The following is a 20,724-nucleotide window of genomic DNA, read 5'->3' on the forward strand; positions in this document are numbered from 1 at the left end:
AGTGTACTCTCCTACACCAGCTTCTGCATGAACACTGTTTGGCATCGCATGCTTACTGCAATAAACTAGAACTATGACAGCATACTCTATGTTGTGCTCATTTACTTGTCATCCTTTTAAAGAAAGAATGATTTAATTTTCTTTCTTTTTTTAAGTAAAGGATTGCATACGAATCAATCTCTCAGTGTTGTTTTTTTTAAGTAATATTTTACATTTTTCCATAAGACATTTTTTCTTGGAATGGGTCTTCTAATTTACCTATTACAGAATCACTATTGTGTGTAGTAAGCAGTGACTGTATAGAGGAGGAACAGGCGTTAGTATTTAAGAGGGATACAGTCAGGGATTTTAACAGGCCTGGGATCTGCTTGTGCACCTATCTTCAATCCATAGCAGTCAGCTGGTTGTCATTTAAACTGGCCCCAGAACTGCTGCTTGGGTAAGTAGATATAGACTACTGCCAAGAACAACAGGTGTTCATAGCAAAGTGCAGAGAACCAGGAGGCGTGAATGAGATCTTTCCCTGCCCTTCACTAAAAGAGCCACCAGTTATTGGTCCCAGTGAACAGTGTCCCACCTCTCACACCTTTTAGGTAGCATAATCCGACACCCACACAACCAGTTCTCTTATTTATTGGGGTGCAGTCACGTGTGCTACTTTTGACCAGGATAGGAGCACTGGGCAGCAGAAGTTCTGCTTGCACCTCCACACAGGCACCTCAGACGAGTGGAGTCTGGCCTCTTCCTCCACGGTCATACACACTGAGCGGGTGTTCTCCTCTAACACACGGACAGGATTTAGAGTTCACAATCTAAAGTGCAAGGCACGTAACTTCTAATTATTAAGAGTTCGAGGGATAAGTTTAAAAGATGACGACTGTTATTGAGACGCAGGTGCAGTATGACAACACCTACATGATGTCTACTACGGAAGGCTACATGACTCAGGAGGATGACTGGGACAGGGACCTTCTGCTGGACCCTGCCTGGGAGAAACAGCAGAGGAAGGTATGTTCATATGACTGCTGAACCTCACTGCAATAGTCACTTTGAGGGGGCAAGATTTTGTTGTTGTTGTTGTATTTACCTTTTATATAACCATAGCTTTAGCTGAAATGCTATAGTGACTACAGTAATTATTCCAATATATGAAGACACTGATAGCTTACTAAACTTAAACTTACTATAAACTTTTATAGTAAGAATAGCTGTAGTGACTGGTATTGCAACGGTTTTTATGATTACCCAAGCAAACTGAAGGAAGGAAATCGTGCTGAACATACTATTCAACATGTAGAGACGACAAGATTTTGTTGTTGTTGTTGTATTTACCTTTTATATAACCATAGCTTTAGCTGAAATGCTATAGTGACTACAGTAATTATTCCAATATATGAAGACACTGATAGCTTACTAAACTTAAACTTACTATAAACTTTTATAGTAAGAATAGCTGTAGTGACTGGTATTGCAACGGTTTTTATGATTACCCATCAAACTGAAGGAAGGAAATCGTGCTGAACATACTATTCAACATGTAGAGACGTTTTAAATCATATTTTATTGTCATTTCGAGCTGACAAGCGAGTTTACATCTTGTACAGCTGTTGGTTCTATTCGCAGTTTTCCTCTGTGTAGTCTTACCACATCCCCGCCCTCCTCATTAAGTTTGTGGCTAATTTTATACGGTCTTTATGTGTTATACGAGTCTCTAAAATCGTGTTACTAATCGCAGTAACGAACACGGACAATGTCTAAGACGTTCGCTAGAGTTTTAAAATTACCTCAGAAAAGCGCGCGTACTTTTAATCCATTAAAATGGGTACTTCCTAAACTTACCTGTGCTTTAAACGATTACACAGTTGCTCTTCAGTGTCAAAACGCAGGCTTTTCTGTGTGAAGGTAGAGAAGTTAATACGTTTTTGAAGATCGTCTGGTTGACAGAAATGACAGGCGACGTTTAATAGCTGTCAGTGGAGCTCGTGCCACGGTGTGAGGTGACGTCAGCCAAGAACAACTGGTTGATCTCTGTCTGCAAACTACAGATTTGAGGTGTTGAGCACATCAAGAAAGAAAAAGACCCTTTGAGTTCACAAGTTACCTTGTATATCAGATGCTCATATTTTGAGAAAATTGTCATATGGTCATTACTGGTTTAGGTAGCTGTTAAGGTATATATACACACACACTGTATATATCGGTACATATATATTTTAAGAAGAACATATTCATTATTCTTAAATGTCTTGTATTTTTTATTGGGGGGCGGGGGACAGGTTTTTGCAAGAAATGGCATCGATCATGATGTAGAAAAAGCATTGCTTGTGCAGGTACTCTCCATTAAGGTGTCTCACAAACATCTGCGGGATGTTGGCTAGACCTGACAAAGCTGAAAGACTTCAACAGATGGTGTGAGAGCAAGAGAAGTGCAAGAAGGGTTCATTTCAGTCTGTGAATAAACATGCCCTAAAAATACTCCTCAGCCTTGCCGCCACATCTCCCGTGCGGTTCCCTCCATTCTTAATGCCGTCTTTTCTGAGCTCCTTTGCCTGTGCAGCCAGTTGCTCCCTCTGTATTTGACAGCTAGCAAAAAACTAGTGGGGAAAATGTTTAAGGTGCACACGGTGGTGTTCCATAGCCAGCACCTCATAGGATGTACACCATAGACTTTTATGTGTTCCCACCTCTCAACTAAAAAAGAAAAGATGCAAGTCACTATTTTTTTAAACGTTGAAGACTATTGAGTTGATCAAATGATGCCAATCGATAACACAAAGCTTATAAGAAAAGCTAAGCTAATATAAGCTCTTAACTTAATCTTTTTGCAGTGATAAAAGGCTTCAATAAGGTTATAAGTTGGGGTTCAGACTTGAGTGCATGGCAGAGGGTCTTTAAACATCCCTCAGGCATGTAAGATCAGCATAAGGAGCTGATATCACTGCGTAAATATAGAAAGTGCATCATTTTGCAATGAAACGAATATGGGGGTTGCTTGGGGGTGGAGGTTCTGCACCTGTTCTAGCTCCACAGCGCACATATACAGAAGTCCCTGTAATAAAGTGATTGTCAACATGCTGTTTCATCTGATATCTGTCAAAAGGCAGCAGAAAATAGACGAATCGTTTCTGAGCAATGCTGTGTGTTTAAATTCTCTCACAATCTGGCTTAAAATAGTTGATATCACACTGCCCTGTAGCCTATGACTGAAAAAATATAGATTTTATTACAAATAGTGAAACATTTAAAAGAGATCTTAAGCGTTTTAAGACGTTGTTTTTGTTGTTGCTGCAGCTAAGCTATTGCTAATGTAGCTAAACTGTCAACGTCACTGTTAAATTTTAAGTGTGCAATCCTTGCTATATATATATATATATATATATATATACAGTATATATATATATATATATATATTGACTTCTGCACTGTAAAATCTAATTAGTTGGGCTTACTTTAAAAAAATCATGCAAACTGATTGCCTTGAAAAAACGAAGTAAAGTGAAATAGGAATACTATGTTGTACTGACAAATGCTTAGTTAGTATAGTTTACTTACACGAGAGTTCTAGTAACTAAAAAAGAACTGTAGGGGGTACTTGATCCTTTCATTTAGGTTTAGTCATGACTTAGTATAGCTACTCACTGACTCCCAGAGTGCATTGCGGTATGAATAAATTATGCAGTTGCTTTGTTTTACAGTTGTTACATTTATTTGCCAATTTTACTTGCTGTCTTGTGTCAGTAGTAGCACAACAAAAAGAGCAAATAAAATGGTTATTGTTACAACTAATGAGAATAAATGAAATTGAATCGTTATCATTGTTGTGATTCACACACTGAATGTTTAAGTCCGTGTGTGACTTCAGCATATTACCACACACTATTTAAGGATTATATAAACCCAAATAAAAGCATCTCAAGGTACTCATGAAAAATGAAATTTGAACAGGTTCATTAAAAAACATGCAAAAAAAAAAAACCACATTAAAGCATTAATTAGAAGAGAGGTCACCTTCTGAATGCAACCTATTTATTACTTTTCTTCCCTTGAAATCAAGTAACTCTGACTTCATAATGCATTGCTGCATTAACAGAAAGACAATTATAATAACATAAACGAAGTGCCCAACCAAAGGGAACGCTAATCACTATAATGGTGTTAAAAAAACACATTTAAGGAAGATCAATTTGCATTTGTTTCTGTTTTTATGCCTGTAGAACATGACTATATAGGAAATATTTCTAGTTGTGATTGTTTTGTTGGAAATATAGCAACATTTTGAGTGTCGTGGCAATCTTTATTTGCTATTTATTTGTCTGGTTAAGTCTCTTCTGGTTAAATCTTATATATTTATGTTTATATGATTCATCGCTGAAAAGTGTCAGGAAGTCCTCACGTGGCATTTTAAGACATTTTAATGCAAGAAAAATGGTGTAAATGTTGATTCATTCTTGTATTTATTTAGTGGGAAATACCAATTACAGTTGCACTGATTGAAAATAATTATTATGACCCATTTCAAAGCAAATATAACAATCGATATGGGGAATATTATTAAAAGGTTGAAAAAAGTATGCCTATTTTAAGACTATAAGAAACATATTTTGCTGCTGCTTGGAGGGCAGAAGTTTCATACATTACCCTGACTTTCAAATGATCTCTGACATGCATCAAGATGTTAACAATACCTACACATACAGCACACAGCTAGCTGCACTGTAAAACAGGGAGATATAAAGATCCTTATTTGCTAACAAATGGTTATTCATGTGGGAAAAGTCATCGCTGATCAAATTAAGTTAACGTCTGTTCCTGTGGTGGTATGAAGACGATTCTTTCTGCCAGTCATTTTTTGTTGTGAGGGCCGCTTCTACTTCTGTCGCTGAGTTGAGTTACAATGTTTCCGTTGCTTCTGAGTGTGAACTGATCTATTGGTCAAGGCTCAGATATCATGAGGACATGGCAGTCGTTCTCAATGCCAAAATTCACTGGCACACTTTAAGTTTAGATCATATTCAGATTGTCGACATTTGCACAGAAATCTATTTGACTTGACTTTGCACATTTCGTTTTTTTCCGCATGACTCACTGCTAATATGATTTACAAGATATAGTCTTTTAGCATGTGAAGCAAAATACATTTTCAAATAAAACGATTTTATTTTTAAATTTGTATTTTTTAAAATATGAACCAGTTTGCATATTCCCATTCGTCACCACTACATTTTGAAAGAATATATATAATTTGAATTGTTTTTAATGACTTTTAACTAAATTGGGTATATGTTGAAATGAAAATAGCATGCTTTCACTGCCTACACTAAAACAAATTCAGTGTAAAAACAAATTTCATTTAGAAATTGCTAGTAAATTTCACAAATAATTTCAAACAAATGGAAAGTAGTGCATTGAATTAAATATGAAATTTTGAAGTAGAAAAACTTTGTTTTTTGTAAAAACCTATTCCAGTAGTCATTATTTTATTTATAACTTCTTATATACTTGCGTATGCATATCATACCTCCTATGAATACTTATATATAGTTTTTTTCTAAAATATTTAATGCATTTCCGGAGAATGACCCATATATTTAAGATGGTATATTTTTCTCAGTATTGTGAGATTTTGTGAAGCGAGAATGTTTTATAGCTCTGTTATGTTATGACCTCTCATATATCTGGATTTGTGTGTGCTGCAAGAAAATATCAATCTCATAAATCAGTTTTTAAAACTGTGTTCTTGCATATTTAAAAGGCTAAGCAATTCCTTTCACCATTTGTTGAAATAGAAACAGATTTTGACTCATTTTTGACTCTCACGAGTTTCGGGTCCTATTGTGTATTAGTGTCATTTCTTATTTTTGTATCATTCTCACAGAGAGAAAGTGTTTCAGAGAGCGAGTGAGTGAGCAGGCGAGTGGGTGAGAGATTGTGTGGTCAGATCAGATGCCAGTTGCTATTCCAGAAGCTGTGGCCATGTAGGGCAGAGACTATAAACTACCAGAGGGACATACAGGCCTCACGACGGCTTTATGTGTTCAAGTGTTCGGAAATATGTATGTTTAGGTTTGTATATGTGCAGTTATATCAACATTGGCTTCACTTATGAAAATGGTAATACTATGTTTTTTTTTGGACACGTTCAAAATACCAGGGTGTTGTTTAAAGTAACTTGGATTACCATGAAGATTCTGTGGAATATGAATAGGTAAATCATATAGTATAGCCATCTAAAATGACCATGCACCCCAACAGTGCTTTTTGTAAGGCTTGAGTGCGATGTTAGGGTGATATTTTAAGAATAAGCTGTAATGTGGTCTCTGGTCTCTACAGGGACTCTGTGTGTGTGTGTGTGTGTGTGTGTGTCCATCTGCCCAACTCATTACTGAGGAGACAGTTTAAGTGCGATGCTCCTTCAGCTGTCTGTAATGCAGGAGATCTGTCATACTTATCATTCACGCTCTTCTATCATTTAATTATCATTTTAATTGCAATTTGTATAAAATCATATATAGCAGTATAGAAATTCAATATACCCCCCAAAAATTGACAATTTAACAAATCCAGAATTAACTGTTAGTTCCAGAAAAAAAAAAAAATAATGAAACGAAATAATAATTATGATAATTTACACACCTGATGTACAAGTGTTCACAGTCATTGTTATAGACACAATGCTTTGTGACTTGAATTTTTTTTTTCTGAACTCAACTATAGACAATATTCTCTCCTCTAACTACACTTTTAAAAGCAGGAAGAGGCAGATTTTGGAGTGAAACGTTCATGACAGTATTATGGTCTCATAGAGGATGCTGTAGATGAGGTTGCCATAGTAACTCACAAAGATGAACTTGGTTTTAAGGAAAGTCGTTCAGTAGCACGCGCACACACACACACACACACACACACACACACACACACACACATAGTCTTTCTCACACTGAATCCTCAGCAGTCGTCAGTCACACTTCTGTGAACCCATTAATGAGTGCTGCTGCAGTCGATAAATGTCGAAATGTGAGATGTCAGGTCCTTGCATGCCTCGAGTGTGTGTGTGTGTGTGTGTGTGTTGGGTGACTGAAGGTTGCTGCCATGTCATTCCTTTTAGATGATTTCAGATTTTCCATTCCCATTAACATAATTCAGTCCCAAGAACACTGATCATAAGATATCAGGAACACTCAGCTAGTTTTGTTACTCAGATCTGGCAACCCTTCACAGCACTGAATAACTATGACCCCCATCCCCATCAAAAATTTTAATATGCTACTCCCTTACCTAATATGCGTATTTTACAATCACTGTTATGCATTACACAAAATCTTAACTTGAAAATCACTATATACGCTGACAGTAATCATAAAAACAATCCTACCACTGTGTACCCTCGCAAAACTCATAGCACAGTTTTATCATTGGAAGAATATAAAATTGGTAAAATTTAAATACCAGAATTACAGTCAAATATAATTTATGCAATATGCTAAACCTTTAACCCGCGGGAAATAAACAACCTAAGGCAACGGTTTCCAAGTAGCCCAATTCCGCTGAAAAAAAGAATAGTAGAATGTAAACAACACAAACAGCATAACATGCTGAATATAGAAACTCCAAAGACATATTTAACTTTAATCTTGCCTTTGAAATGTTGGTGGAGTGTGTATGTGTCATATTGTATTAGCATTAGCACTTCATACGCATGACACTAGTTCAACGAGAACGCTTCACAACTTTGATTGTGAGTAACCAACCGTATATTCATACTGGATGTCGGCATCAACTCTTGATGGAGGCCATGTCTGAAGCTTGCTGACGTGACTGTCATAGTGACAACAGCCAATCACATTACTTTTCCGGTGTTGCATGAACGCGATTGGCTAGCGTCTGCGCTAGGGTATTTGCATGAGGCGATCTGATTGGCTGACACCTGTGTTGGCAATTGAAAAGTTGAAAATTTCAGTAGCATGACACAACAGAACCACAATTTAGTTATGCAATGCATGATGTCGCCCATTCAAAGTAAATGAGAAGCATTAACGCTGACGCCCTGTGTGAATGCATACAGAATGTGTCTTTCCATCTAAAAATGCGTGATGCAACGCTCAGGTATGGTTTTAAAAAAAAGCAAAGCACGGAAAGCCTCCACCATGTTGCCGTCAAATATTCGTCAAAATTAAAGAATTTCTTTTAATTAAATTCTTTAAACTTAACACAGAGTCTTAAAAAACGAATTGGGCTACATTTATACTGCTGCCGCATTTTAATTTATTTATCTTTTTTTTAGTCATGGGTTGAAGCGAAGCCCACACAACCGAGATGGAGGATTTGACCCCTCAGAATGCGAGTCTGATTCTGCCATTTTGACCAAGAACGCGATTGGGCTAGTTTTGAGTACCAATTGGGCTGGTTTTGTTACGTAGACCTGGCAACTCTGCTGCCTAGTGCATGTTTACAAAATATAAAAAAAAAACAATAAGCCTCTTAAGTAGCCGTTCACACAAAATGTGTTTTTGCATTAGCCTACACTGCTCTGGTTTTCCACTATTAGTCTATGCAACCATGCAAACATATACGCACGTGTTTCACCACTCTGCTCATGTCTTTCACTAAAAATGCCGCAAAAGTTAAAAAGTTCAACTTTTGAAAACCCGCCTTTAGTTTTGTCCTGTCCAATACATGGAACGGCTGTTCCAAACTTAATATCATACCTCGTAATACCTTGTTCATGGCAAAATGGCTGAAAAATACCAAAAATGGCGCTGAAACCTATATTTCATTCAATCCCAAAGTGTCAATAAAAATATGACTGTGAAAATAGCTTACCTAGATAGCACAAGATGTCTGTTAAAGATCTCTTCATCTGGAAAGCATCTGTTGTGTACAAACATCTGATAGACGTCTTTAAGATGTCAGTTTTACATGCATTCTAAATCATAAACATCTTAAAGACATCTTCAAAATGTCTATTCGACATCTGATAGGAAACATTGCAAATGAGCGAACACTCTAAAAAACACGTCTTGCAGATGTAATGCAGACGTCAAATAGACGTCTCTGTGATGTGCTATCAGGGTAGTGTTCTTAAAAGTATTATTTTATCGAATATTTGTGTGCACTAATATACACATTGCACTGTTGGCTTAGCAACACGCCAACTCAGTTGAGATGAGATTGAAATCAGTGTGAAAGCTAGAGGAACATCGGCTGAATTTTGCAGAACGGGATTTAAATGCTAAAAATTGATTAATTTTAAGAGCTGTACGTTTAGTTTTGTCATTAGCATTTGTGAAAACGTATAGTCCTTGAAGAACTTTTGAATGCCTTGTTTGTTTTTTTATTCATTGAAAGTTGTGACACTCAGAGATGCATTTTAGTGTGTTTCTGATGCAGTGGCTGAAATAAAATGCCAGTGGCTGTGTTTGTGAAAGGTTAGCGGCAGTCAGGCGGAGGGAACTGTTACATCATCTCCTGCGGCCTCGGCATTGTTTTCCCTTCTCAAACAGTTACCTCCATCGAGCGAGTGAACGAGAGAAAGAACGAGTAAGAGATGAATGGCAGCCGCCCAGAGAAATGACAAGCTATTAATACAGCCCTAGCTGCTTTATTTACTCACAATTACTGGGAGCTTTTTTCCAACTCGGTGATCATGCTTTGGTAAGGTGATAATTCCTCCCCACTAGAGGCATTAAAACGAGGTTTGGCCATACCTGCCTTGTGTGTGTTTGGCCTGACCCGTCCACTACATTCATGCAGACTTTATGAATGTATTGTTCTGTATTTACACTGACCACAGTGTGGCACATGAGCGCATTATAATGATTTTGAAAAGAACAGTTTGATCTAATGAACAGGTGAAGCATTCATAACCTCACAGCTGAGCTCTATAAACAGGTGCCCTACAGATCTCTCTCACATTTATTTTATTGTATTTTAATGAGCAACTAAACAGTTCAGTGATTCTGATTGGTCAGTCAGATTCAAATATTCAAATGTGTATAAAGTCAGCATTTATTTTTACATACGTAATAAAACACGTCCATTTGTTTGTTTATTTGGTTTGCAGCCATCTAATTTCCCCCCCCCCTAAATTGTTTATTTTTATGATAAACTGACTTTACATTATGCAGCTGGCATCTGATCATGGATTATGATAGTATATATTGGATACATGCACAACAAAGTGCTGATAACTATCAAAAATCAACAAAATATATATATTTCAGTGATTATATTTTAATTATATAAGCAGTGATGCAATATGACACAACAAATTACAATGCTCCTGTTACAAAGTGTGTTCACACTAACTGTAAGTCATTCATTGTCAGTGTGAATTGGCGATTTATGGTGACTTGTTGGTGATGCGACAGAGTTGAACAGGGTTCTTCTTTAAACGCATCCCAACTAAAATAGCAGAACAGTTCTGACCCTAGAGGTCAGTCATAAATTGGTTTGAAAGGTCACCTATTAAAGGGTTTCCCCAGCCGTCCGGTGGGGTTTGGAGAAGACAGACATCTCCTCTCATGCTGATAGCGCATTACCTCACGTCTAAAGATCGACCCACACACAAACACACACTCATGCCGGTAACAGGTGGACTCTGGGAAATTAATTTACTTAGAGTGGAAGTGGCAGCTGCATACGCTCACTGAGGGCTGTTATTTAAAGGCCCAGGGTTACATTATTGGCTGCATATGAGCGCTTATGTCTTTTGCTTCATTTCTAGGGACAGTTTTTGTTCTCGTTCAGACGTTATGGCCATTTATCAGGCGTATATGTTGTCTCTCGGAGGGGATGACCGACTCCTTTGGAGCTGAAGCTCCTGTTGTGTCTCTTACTTTGCTCCTCAGGAATCCCTCTCTCTCAGCTGTGTCTCAGATGTCCTGTGACATCCACATTTAGACATTGTCACCCCTCCTCCATCACCCTTCCTGCTCTGCCTCTTTTCGACCTTTCCATTTCCCCCGTTGTGTCTCAATCCGTCCATTTCCTCTCCATTTGGCCTCCTCTAAAACCAAAGAGGCTTTCGCAGCCTGAACTTCTTTTAATCTCTCTTTATATACAACTTTATATTAAGGGATTCCCAACTGTTTTTGTCCGCTGAACCCATTTAACCTTGAATTCCCCCCTGAGATTTTAAAGTCCCCATGAAATCAAAATTAAAGTTTTTTTGGGTGTTAGTATCAATATGTTAGTCTATAAGCCAGTGTGCTCCAAAACAGTGACAAAATTCGCATTTAGAAGATATAAGCATTCAAAGCTTGCAGTTCGTCACTTCCGCCAAACAGCTCAACGATTTTTTTGATGTCACATCGTACTTCAGCTTCTCATCTAACTTTCTGTCCAATCAAATGCTCTCTAGAATCCGAAGTGCCCGCCCCCTACACTATAAAATAGTCACTTGTCCACAGAATTAGTATTTTCTGTACAGTGAATGGCACGTAGTGCACTATATAGGGGACAGGGAACGATTCAAACAGTGTAAATATGCTTTCCATTGAGGAAAAAAATTAATCTGGTTTCGCGCTGTGTCACGCTAACCACCGCACCGCACACACGCTCTGCTCCGGTCCAGAGACACGATAGCACGGAGCGGATCACATTGGCGAGTCGGCGCAGACCACAAAATGTATTGGAGCTATTTGAATTCTACACAGAATGTTATATTTTATAGCAATATGGCTGAGATTGTGGCTGGCACACCCTGTCAAATGCGGCTTTACGGAGCTCTGAACGGCTCTAGCCCAAGCTGTGATATAAACGAACGCTATTGGCTATTTTAAAAAGGGGCGGGGCTGCTTGATATGTCCCGCCCTGTCTTCCTGTTTCAGTTAAAATGACGTCAACACATAGAGTAACGCTGCGTGTTTCTAAGCATTTCAGGGGACCTTTAAGTTAATATTTCAATAGTTTAACAACACATTTGCATGTTTATGGTTCTCTGATGTTGCTTATTGGTCTCATGACATGCAAGTAAACAAATTAAGTGTTTTATTTTGAGTGTTGTTATTTTAAAATGATTTCTTTTCATTTTTACGTAAAAGAAGTTAGTCTTTTCGTCAACTCATGAACCCCTCGCGAAGCCTAGTTTGGCTGTAGTTCTTTGAAAACTATCGCAGGACTGGTTCTTTAAAGAACCCAGAAACAAAACACTGATCTGAAGAACCTATAATGAAACAATAAGAACTCTGGAAGAAATGGGTCTTAATTAGAAGAGGGTTCTATCTGAACATGAAAGAAGGAAGCAAAATGACGAGTCTTTATTTTGTGTTTCTCTCCATCAGCTCCTTTCCAGGTTCTGTCATTGCATCTGCCTACATCTCACCAGTTTTCTCTTTTCTTTGTTTTGTATCTTATTTTGTCTCCTCTCATCTCTTCCTGTCTCATCTCTCACACTCTCGTCTCTCTTCTTTCTCTCATGCCATCTCTTCTCATGTCGCGTCATCTCACTTTTCTTCTCTCTTGGTCTTTTACTGTGTGCAAAAAAACCTGATACTGTTTTTCATGTTTTTTTTGTGAATGTTGAAAATCATTTCCTCTTTTTAATATCTTAAATGGAATTTTCAATGGGTTAGGTTTAAATTTCTCAAAAACTGTGTTCATTTATGGGTATGAATACTCTCGCAATAAAAAGGAGATTTGCACTTTTTCCAACTTTTTGCTTGGACAGACAAAATCAGCTATCTGGAAGATTGATAGAGCTGAAATGGAAGGTCAGGAAGTCAATAAGGTCAGTCTTATTAAAGGGGTCATATGATGCGATTAAAATTTTTCCTTTCTCTTTGGAGTGTTACAAGCTCTTGGTGCATAAAGAAGATCTGTAAAGTTGCAAAGACTAAAGTCTCAAATCCAAAGAGATATTCTTTATAAAAGTTAAGACTCGTCCACGCCCTCCTAAAACGGCTCGTTTAAACACGGCCCCACATATCTACGTCACGATGTGGGTAGATTTGCATAACGCCGCCCAAATGTTCACGCAAAGAAAGTAGGCGTAACTTTTATTCTGGCTGTTGTATTGTTGCCGCCGCCGCCATGTTGTGGAGTCGCTGTGTGTTTCGTTGTGAAAGCGAAACTACTTTGTTTGGTCTTCCAAAAGAGGACACGACTAGAAATCAGTGGTTAAGTTGTATTTACAACACTGTTCCAGAACACTTCAACCCAAATATTCAGATGTGTGCAGTGCATTTTATGGAGGATGGATGAGGACTGTTTTCTGAACCAGTAGCCTAATGCATCTGTGGCATTTGGACAGTTCCAACTTTGTTGGGCAGTTCCAACTTTGCAAGGACAGTCTGGCTGTTCTGACTCACAGACTGTAAGTACGTTTTTTATATTTTAATAATTTGCCACTGATGATTCAAACGTGCGTTTTGAGCAGTGTAGAGTAGGGATTGTTGTTTGTTGTTTCTCCGAAAACAAATGCAGACATGGTTTTGTGTTTACGTGGCGCGATGCAACGCGACAGTAAGTCATTATAATCAATAATTATGTCCCCACTGGATGCAACAAATGCCTCGTTTGTAATTGGTTTTATTGGTTTTGTCTCGTCTAGTGATGTTCGGATCGCGAATGAATCGTTCTATTTAACCGGATCTTCTTAGTGAACCGGTCGAACCAGTTCACCAAATCAAACTGAATCGTTTGAAACGGTTCACGTATCCAGTATGCACTAATCCACAAATTACTTAAGTTATTCTGTTTATAAACGTGCCTGACACTCCCACTGACGCGAAATAAACCAATATCCCGAGTTATTCAGTTACTCCTAACAGTACAGTGACTGAACTACTAAAAGAGAACCGATGATGGGATGTGCTCCTCCTGCTGGGACACGGCATCACAGTATGGTAAGGGGCGTAACATTTCCATCACACGCTTGAGATATTCGGCCAATCACAATGCACTGGATAGCTGGCCAATCAGGGCACACCTCGCTTTTCAGACCGATGAGCTTTGTAAAAATCGACACGTTTCAGAAAGGCGGGGCATAGAGGAGAAACAATAATGTACAGTATGTGGAAAATAAGGTTTTTTTAACCACATAAACACATTTCATTACACCAAATACACAAAATACTGTTCTTTTTAGCAACATCATATGACCCCTTTAAGGCATTAGTTGAATCTAGGATTTGACTGGAATATGAACACTATCGAGTGAACAGCGATCATGATCTCAAGACATTGGGGCTGCTAAATTGCGAAGGGATTTTTGATATCTCGAACAGTTTGCTCGTGGCGAGGAGATGAAGTTATTCTGCTGAGTAAGTGGTGTGTAAATAAGGGTTTGTGGAGGATGACACCTCTTTTTTAACTGGTAGTGGGTTATAAAATTAGTTTTTTGTTTGTTAATATGTTTTTAATGGTAAAATAATGGTCTCTCATTACCTTTGTGTTCTTGTCTCGTCTCTCATTTGTCTCATCTCCCTCTATTTCTCACGTCTCTTCTTCTATCTTCTGTTCACAACTTTTGTTATCTCTTTTCTTTCTCCTCTTCTCATTTGGTCTCAACTTGATTATTTCTTCTCTTCTTTCTCAACTCGTGTTATCGCTTGTTTTCATCTCGTCTCATCTTTCTTCCTCTTTTCTGTCCCTGTCTTATTTTGGCTCTTTTTTCCTCTCAACTTTGATTTCTCTTTTCTTTTCTCATCTATTCCCATCTTCTCTTCTTCTAATTTGGTCACTTCTCTCCTCGTTTGGTCCTATCTCTCATTCTCTTGTCTCTAACTTATATTATCTCATTTCTTTTCTTCTCCTCTTTCTCAACTTTCATTATCTCTTCTCCTGTGCCATTTTACCTTCTGTTCTTATCTTATTTTGTCTCTTTTCTTCTCATTTGGTCTCATTCTCTTTTCTCTTCTCGTCTCTTTTTTTCTCAACTATTATTATCTCTTCTCTTCCCTTCTTTCTTCTCATTTGGCCTAATCTCGTTCTTTTCTCTCAACTCTCATTATGTTCTTTTCTAATCTAATCTTATTTCATCTTCTATTTTCTTCTCATTTCTCATCTCAACTTTCATTATCTCATTTCTTCTTTTTATACACATCTCTTCTCTCCTCTCTCAGCTTGTATCGTCTCTTCCCCTCTGTTTTCGTCTCATCTTTCATTTCCCCTTCTGTTCTTGTCTCATTTTAGCTCTTCTCCTTTCTTCTCATTTGGTCTCATCTCTCATTCCCGTGTCTTTTCTCTTCGTCTCTCCTCATCTCTCTAGTTTGTGCAGTCTATATTTGGTCTCTGTGCGGTGCGTCCCACTCACTCGGCCCTACAGTGACCCCTGGCTTCCATCTCTGTTCAATCCTCCCTCCTTCCCTCTTACAACCTCTCCATCCATGTCTCTCTCATCAGGAACTCCTACATGTCCTGTTGTTCATCACTCCTCCTCCTCTTTCATACTTTATTCTGCCGCTCAGCACAAACAAACACATCCAGCAGCTTTGCCCCGTAACACCCACATCAATGGCACACACTGCTTCTTGGCATCGCACACGCTGGAAGTGAGGGATATTTATAAGATCTCTGAATTGTAATCATCTCTGGAAACCTGCAGAAACATGCTGTAATGTGCAAATTGAAGCAATAGGGTTTAACAGGCGATTTTGTTCACATTTGCATTATTAGACGTTTAAAACATTACAATTTTAGATTATTCCTTGTTACATTTTAAGATAGACATTTTCTATTAGAATATATTTTAAACTGTAATTTATTTCTGTGATGCAAAGCTGAATTTTCAGCATCATTACTCCAGTCTTCAGAAAGCACATTTCTTATTATTATCAATGTTGAAAAAAGTTGAGCTGCTTATTATTTTTTCAGGATTCTTTGAAGAATATTTAAGTGGGAGAACTTGCACAATTGGTGGCTGACTAAATACTTTTTTGCCCCACTGTATATATATATATATATATATATATACTATAATGTTATTTTTAACTTGATCTAACTTATATATATTAACTTGATCCAAAATTCTCTCTCTTGCTCTGCAGAGATTGTTGATGGCAATTTGAAAATGACTCTGGGAATGATCTGGACCATCATTCTCCGTTTCGCTATCCAGGACATTTCTGTGGAGGGTACAAACACACATTTGCATTTTGTCAGAGACATTCATGACACAACCGGACTGTTCATGTTACTAAGTAAACACTCATTATCACTTCATATTAATGGATTTCTGTTGTGTGTGTGTGTGTGTGTGTGTCTCCACAGAGACGTCTGCTAAAGAGGGTCTGCTGCTGTGGTGTCAGAGGAAGACAGCCCCCTACAGGAACGTCAACGTACAGAACTTCCACATCAGGTGAGAGTCATGACAGACACAGTCAGATCTCAAGAGAATGTTCAAACAGATAGAAAGTTCAGAACAGCATTTATTTGAAACAGAATCTTTTGTAACATTATAAATGTATTTGCTGTCACTTTTGGAGAAGTGAATGCATCCTTGCTGAATAAAAGTATCAATTTCTTCCCCAAACAAACAAATGAATAAATAAATATATAAAACCTTACTCCAAACCTTTGAATGGTAGTGTATATGTGATTAATTAATGGTATTTTATTTGATTGGATTAAATGTAAATGTTTAAAATGGACATCCTAATACTCATTGTACATGTAAATCATAATACTTTTTTTGTTTGACCAAATATAAACAAAGTTCTCAGTCAAATTTCTCTGTGTTTACTTTATGCTGTCTTTATGCCTTTCAGAAACCTCTGCAATTCAATTCAACTCACATGTGTTTGAAAAACATTCTTTATTGCACTTTATATTCAGTTGTGATACCAAATACTATCAACGGCAATATTGACAATATTTATACCAGTACTTATAGTTTAAAAACACAGATTTATTATTTATTTTTATGGTAACACTTAACAATAAGGTCCCATTAGTTGACGTTAGTTAATGCATTATCTAAAATTAAAGGGGTCATATGATGCTATTTTAAAGATTTTGTGTATTTGGTGTAACAGAATATGTTGACATGCTTTAATGTTCAAAAAACACATTATTTTCACATTACTGTACATTACTGTAGGTCCTCTATGCCCCGCCTCTCTCAAACATGTAGTTTTCAACAAAGCCCCCTCCTTTGACAAGCGCAGTCTGCTCTGATTGGCCAGCTGACCCAGTGCATTGTGATTGGCCAAACACCACAAGCACGCGTCGGAAATGTAACGCCCCTTACCATAATCGCGAGCTTCAGCTTTCAAAGTAAACATCAAGACAGTTAATAATGTCGTTAGTTTTACCATCAGTTCAAGCCTGAAAATGCAACAGAGTCGCGTGACAGAAACTCTGCATTTGAACAGTCAATAGCAAATGCTTGAACTAATAACAAAACATACTTACAGTCACTGATTCAGAAGTGCCAGATTGTCATAGCAAAGTCTGAATTGACCTTTTTTTTATTTTTTTAGAAATAGCCTTTGTGCACAGCCAGCCTTGTACTCTTCTAGGTTCAAAAAACTGTCGTCCATAAAATGTGTTGCACAAATTCGAACATCTGGGTTGTACTGTTCTGTTGTAAATAAATCTTAACCAATGATTCCTAATTGCTTCTACTTCCGGAAGGCCAAATAAAGTGCTTTTGCTTTCGCACTGAAACACACAGCGTCTCCCTGACACAGCTGCATCAACACTGCTGCTGTTCCTGAAACCACGCCGCCTTTCTTTGCGTGCACATTTTGGCGGCATTATGCTAATATTTCCACATAGTGATGTAGACATGTGGGGGCGTGTTAGAACGAGCCGTTTTAGGGGGGCGTGGTTGACTCTTAACTTTTATAAAGAATATCTCTTTGGATTTGAGACTTTAGTCTTTGCAACTTTACAGATCTTCTTTATGCACCAAGAGCTTGTAACACTCCAAAGAGAAAGGAAAACTTGAAATCGCATCATATGACCACTTTAACAAGGTTAATAAAAATACTATAAACTGTTCAACTGTCAGCTCATGTATGTTAAATAATATTAACAGATACAACTTTTAACTTTAGCAATGTACCAGTAAATGTTGAAATTAACATTAACCAAGATAAATCAATGCTTTTCAAGTATTTTTCATTGTTGGTTCTTTTTAAATAATGCATTTAACTAATGTTACAAATGGAACCTAAAATCTTTCTTAATGGCTGATCAGTACTCTCTGAGAGGTTTTCTAATATGTTGTCTGTGTTGTTGTCAGCTGGAAGGACGGCCTCGCTCTGTGCGCCCTCATCCACAGACACAGACCAGACCTCATCGACTACTCTAAACTCAGAAAGGTGCCGCTTCTGTCTTTTCTACCAGTCACTCGCTCTTCAAATCTTTTACATTTATTCCCTGTGTGCAGTTTTATGCCAATTCAACACACAGTGTTTTCATTTCAATCCTCTTAACTCAAAAGGTTTATCCTTGAGTCCAAAGCTCTTGTTTTATCCAGTCAGATTATGATTTGCAGGCTCAAATGATTGATTCAGAAATCTCAAATTATTCATTATAAAACTGATAGTCCTATATAAGGCACTGTCTACAAATAGAGTACAATATAAAGCATAAAACTCTTAAAAATGACAGCATGTGTCCGTAATGCTTTTAAAAAGAGTCACATAGCAAGAAAATGTACCATAGTGATGGAAAGTGCAATGGAGTGAATGATTTTGTTGATCCTCTGAAGGACGACCCTATTGGAAACCTGAACACTGCGTTTGAGGTGGCAGAGAAGTACCTGGACATCCCGAAGATGCTGGACGCTGAAGGTGAGTCAAAGATTGCCTCTGAAATCAATCCTGTTCTGGTAGATGAGATCCTGTAACATACAATATGAGTCTGTTTGACAGAGCCTGTTTACTCTTTATGCACATGTAAAGTAGTGTTTAGTATAATTTCAGTTTAAAACTTGAACTTGTGTTTGGTTTGCTCAGTTGGGCTTTAAAAGACAATTAATATTCGGTATATTATTGTTTCATCTGCCCTGAAGATATTGAATGAGTGCAAAACATGAACTGAATTGAGCTGAATAATGACTAACTTTGTAACATCAATACTGTTATTCAAATGAACTAAATTAACATTGAAACGAATTGAGATGAATAACGATACTAGTGTGTTCTGTAGAGCTGCTTTACAGTTTAATTGAATTTGTCTCATAATTGATGAACTTTGCAACATTGACACTGCTATTGATCTGAATTGAATCAACATTGAACTGAATTGAGCTGAATATTAATTGGCTTCTGTAGAGCTGAAATTGAATTTGTTTCATAAATGATGCATTTTACAACAATATCACTTTTAATTGAACTGAGCTGAATAATGACTAACTTTGTAACATCAATACTGTTATTCAAATGAACTAAATTAACATTGAAATGAATTGAGATGAATAACGGTACTAGTGTGTTCTGTAGAGTTGCTTTACAGTTTAATTGAATTTGTCTCATAATTGATGAACTTTGCAACATTGACACGGTTATTGATCTGAATTGAATCAACGTTGAACTGAATTGAGCTGAATATTAATTGGCTTCTGTAGAGCTGAAATTGAATTTGTTTAATAAATGATGCATTTTACAACAATATCACTGTTAATTGAACTAAATTGAATCAACACTAAACTATAGAGCTGAATAATGATAGCTGCTTTACAGTTTAAATTGAATTAGATTCATAATTGATTAACTTTTCAACACTGACACTGTTATTTGAATGAATCAACATTGAACTATATTGAACTGAATATCAGTACTATTGGCTTCTGTAACGCTGCTTTAGCACTGAAATGATTATTTTTTAAATTAGTTTTTAAATAATTGTTGAATTTTACTACATTAACACTGTTATTGAACTGAATTGAATCAACGTTGAACTAAATTGAGTTGAGTAATGACACTGTTGTCTTCTGTAGAGCTGCTTGAATTTGTTTGATAATTGATGAACTGAATCAACATTGAACTGTATTGAGCTCAATATTAATACTATTATCTTCTGTAGAGCTGCTTTAGAGCTTAAACTGGACTCAAATTTCATAAATATGACTAGATTTATGATTATAATTTGTGATACCTGTGTTGTGGGATTTTAGTGCTGATTTGAAATGTTACTGAATGTTATTGAAATCTCATCTTGACAAATAGATTTTTATCATAGATAATTGTTGGCCAAGATGACCACAGACTTGCTGTAAAGGGATTTTGGTTGAACTCAACTTGATACTGTGTTTCTTTTTGTGCTCAGACATCGTCAACACCCCTAAACCTGATGAGAAAGCCATCATGACCTACGTGTCCTGCTTTTACCATGCTTTCGCCGGTGCCGAGCAGGTAAAAGTCACCACAAGTCAAATCAGATTTGAATGAAATTTCTCAAACTAATGTTTTTCATTATTACAGTGTAAGATGTGTAAACTGGGATCGGTTTGTGTAAATGACTGAAGGAAATTGATTTCAGTAATGTATTGAGCTTCCAGACGCTCTCCAGCGTAAATGAACATGCAAATTAAAGCAAATGAAGTGAGGAGACTTGGATACAGGCGCATTAACTCTAAACTGAATTTACCAGCCTAACCAGTCCGCAAGCTGGTTTCTACAGGTCAAGCTGTTGTGGTTTGATGGTTTTACAGACTTTACATATAATATATTTACAAATATACAAAAATGGCCAACATTTTTTTTTAATGTTTCAAAACATAATCTCATCCAAAATATAAGTTTGTGTTTACATAATATATGTGTGTGTATTGTG

General features: G+C 37.1%; 1 protein-coding gene across 1 annotated transcript; it reads left to right on the plus strand.

The window, feature by feature from the left end:
- The first annotated feature begins 870 nt into the window (after positions 1-870).
- LOC107553756 (alpha-actinin-2-like) lies at positions 871-20,414 on the plus strand. The gene is made up of 7 exons (XM_016236068.1): positions 871-1,008; positions 15,980-16,073; positions 16,210-16,297; positions 18,188-18,266; positions 18,659-18,740; positions 20,218-20,303; positions 20,373-20,414. The coding sequence occupies exons 1-7, from the start codon at positions 871-873 to the stop codon at positions 20,412-20,414; spliced, it is 609 nt and encodes a 202-aa protein (XP_016091554.1).
- The last annotated feature ends 310 nt before the right edge of the window (positions 20,415-20,724 follow it).

The sequence above is a fragment of the Sinocyclocheilus grahami genome, unplaced genomic scaffold, assembly GCF_001515645.1.
Source record: "Sinocyclocheilus grahami isolate Dianchi unplaced genomic scaffold, SAMN03320097.WGS_v1.1 scaffold481.1, whole genome shotgun sequence".
In the NCBI taxonomy this organism is placed as follows: Eukaryota; Metazoa; Chordata; class Actinopteri; order Cypriniformes; family Cyprinidae; genus Sinocyclocheilus; species Sinocyclocheilus grahami.

What these genes read in the sequence shown, in the direction of transcription:
- LOC107553756 (XM_016236068.1), top strand. Translation starts at nt 871, where the DNA reads ATGACGACTGTTATTGAGACGCAGGTGCAGTATGACAACACCTACATG. An exon ending in GGGAGAAACAGCAGAGGAAG is followed by an intron (nt 1,009 to 15,979) that starts GTATGTTCATAT and finishes TCTCTCTCTTGC; the next exon opens with TCTGCAGAGATTGTTGATGG. An exon ending in GTACAGAACTTCCACATCAG is followed by an intron (nt 16,298 to 18,187) that starts GTGAGAGTCATG and finishes TGTTGTTGTCAG; the next exon opens with CTGGAAGGACGGCCTCGCTC.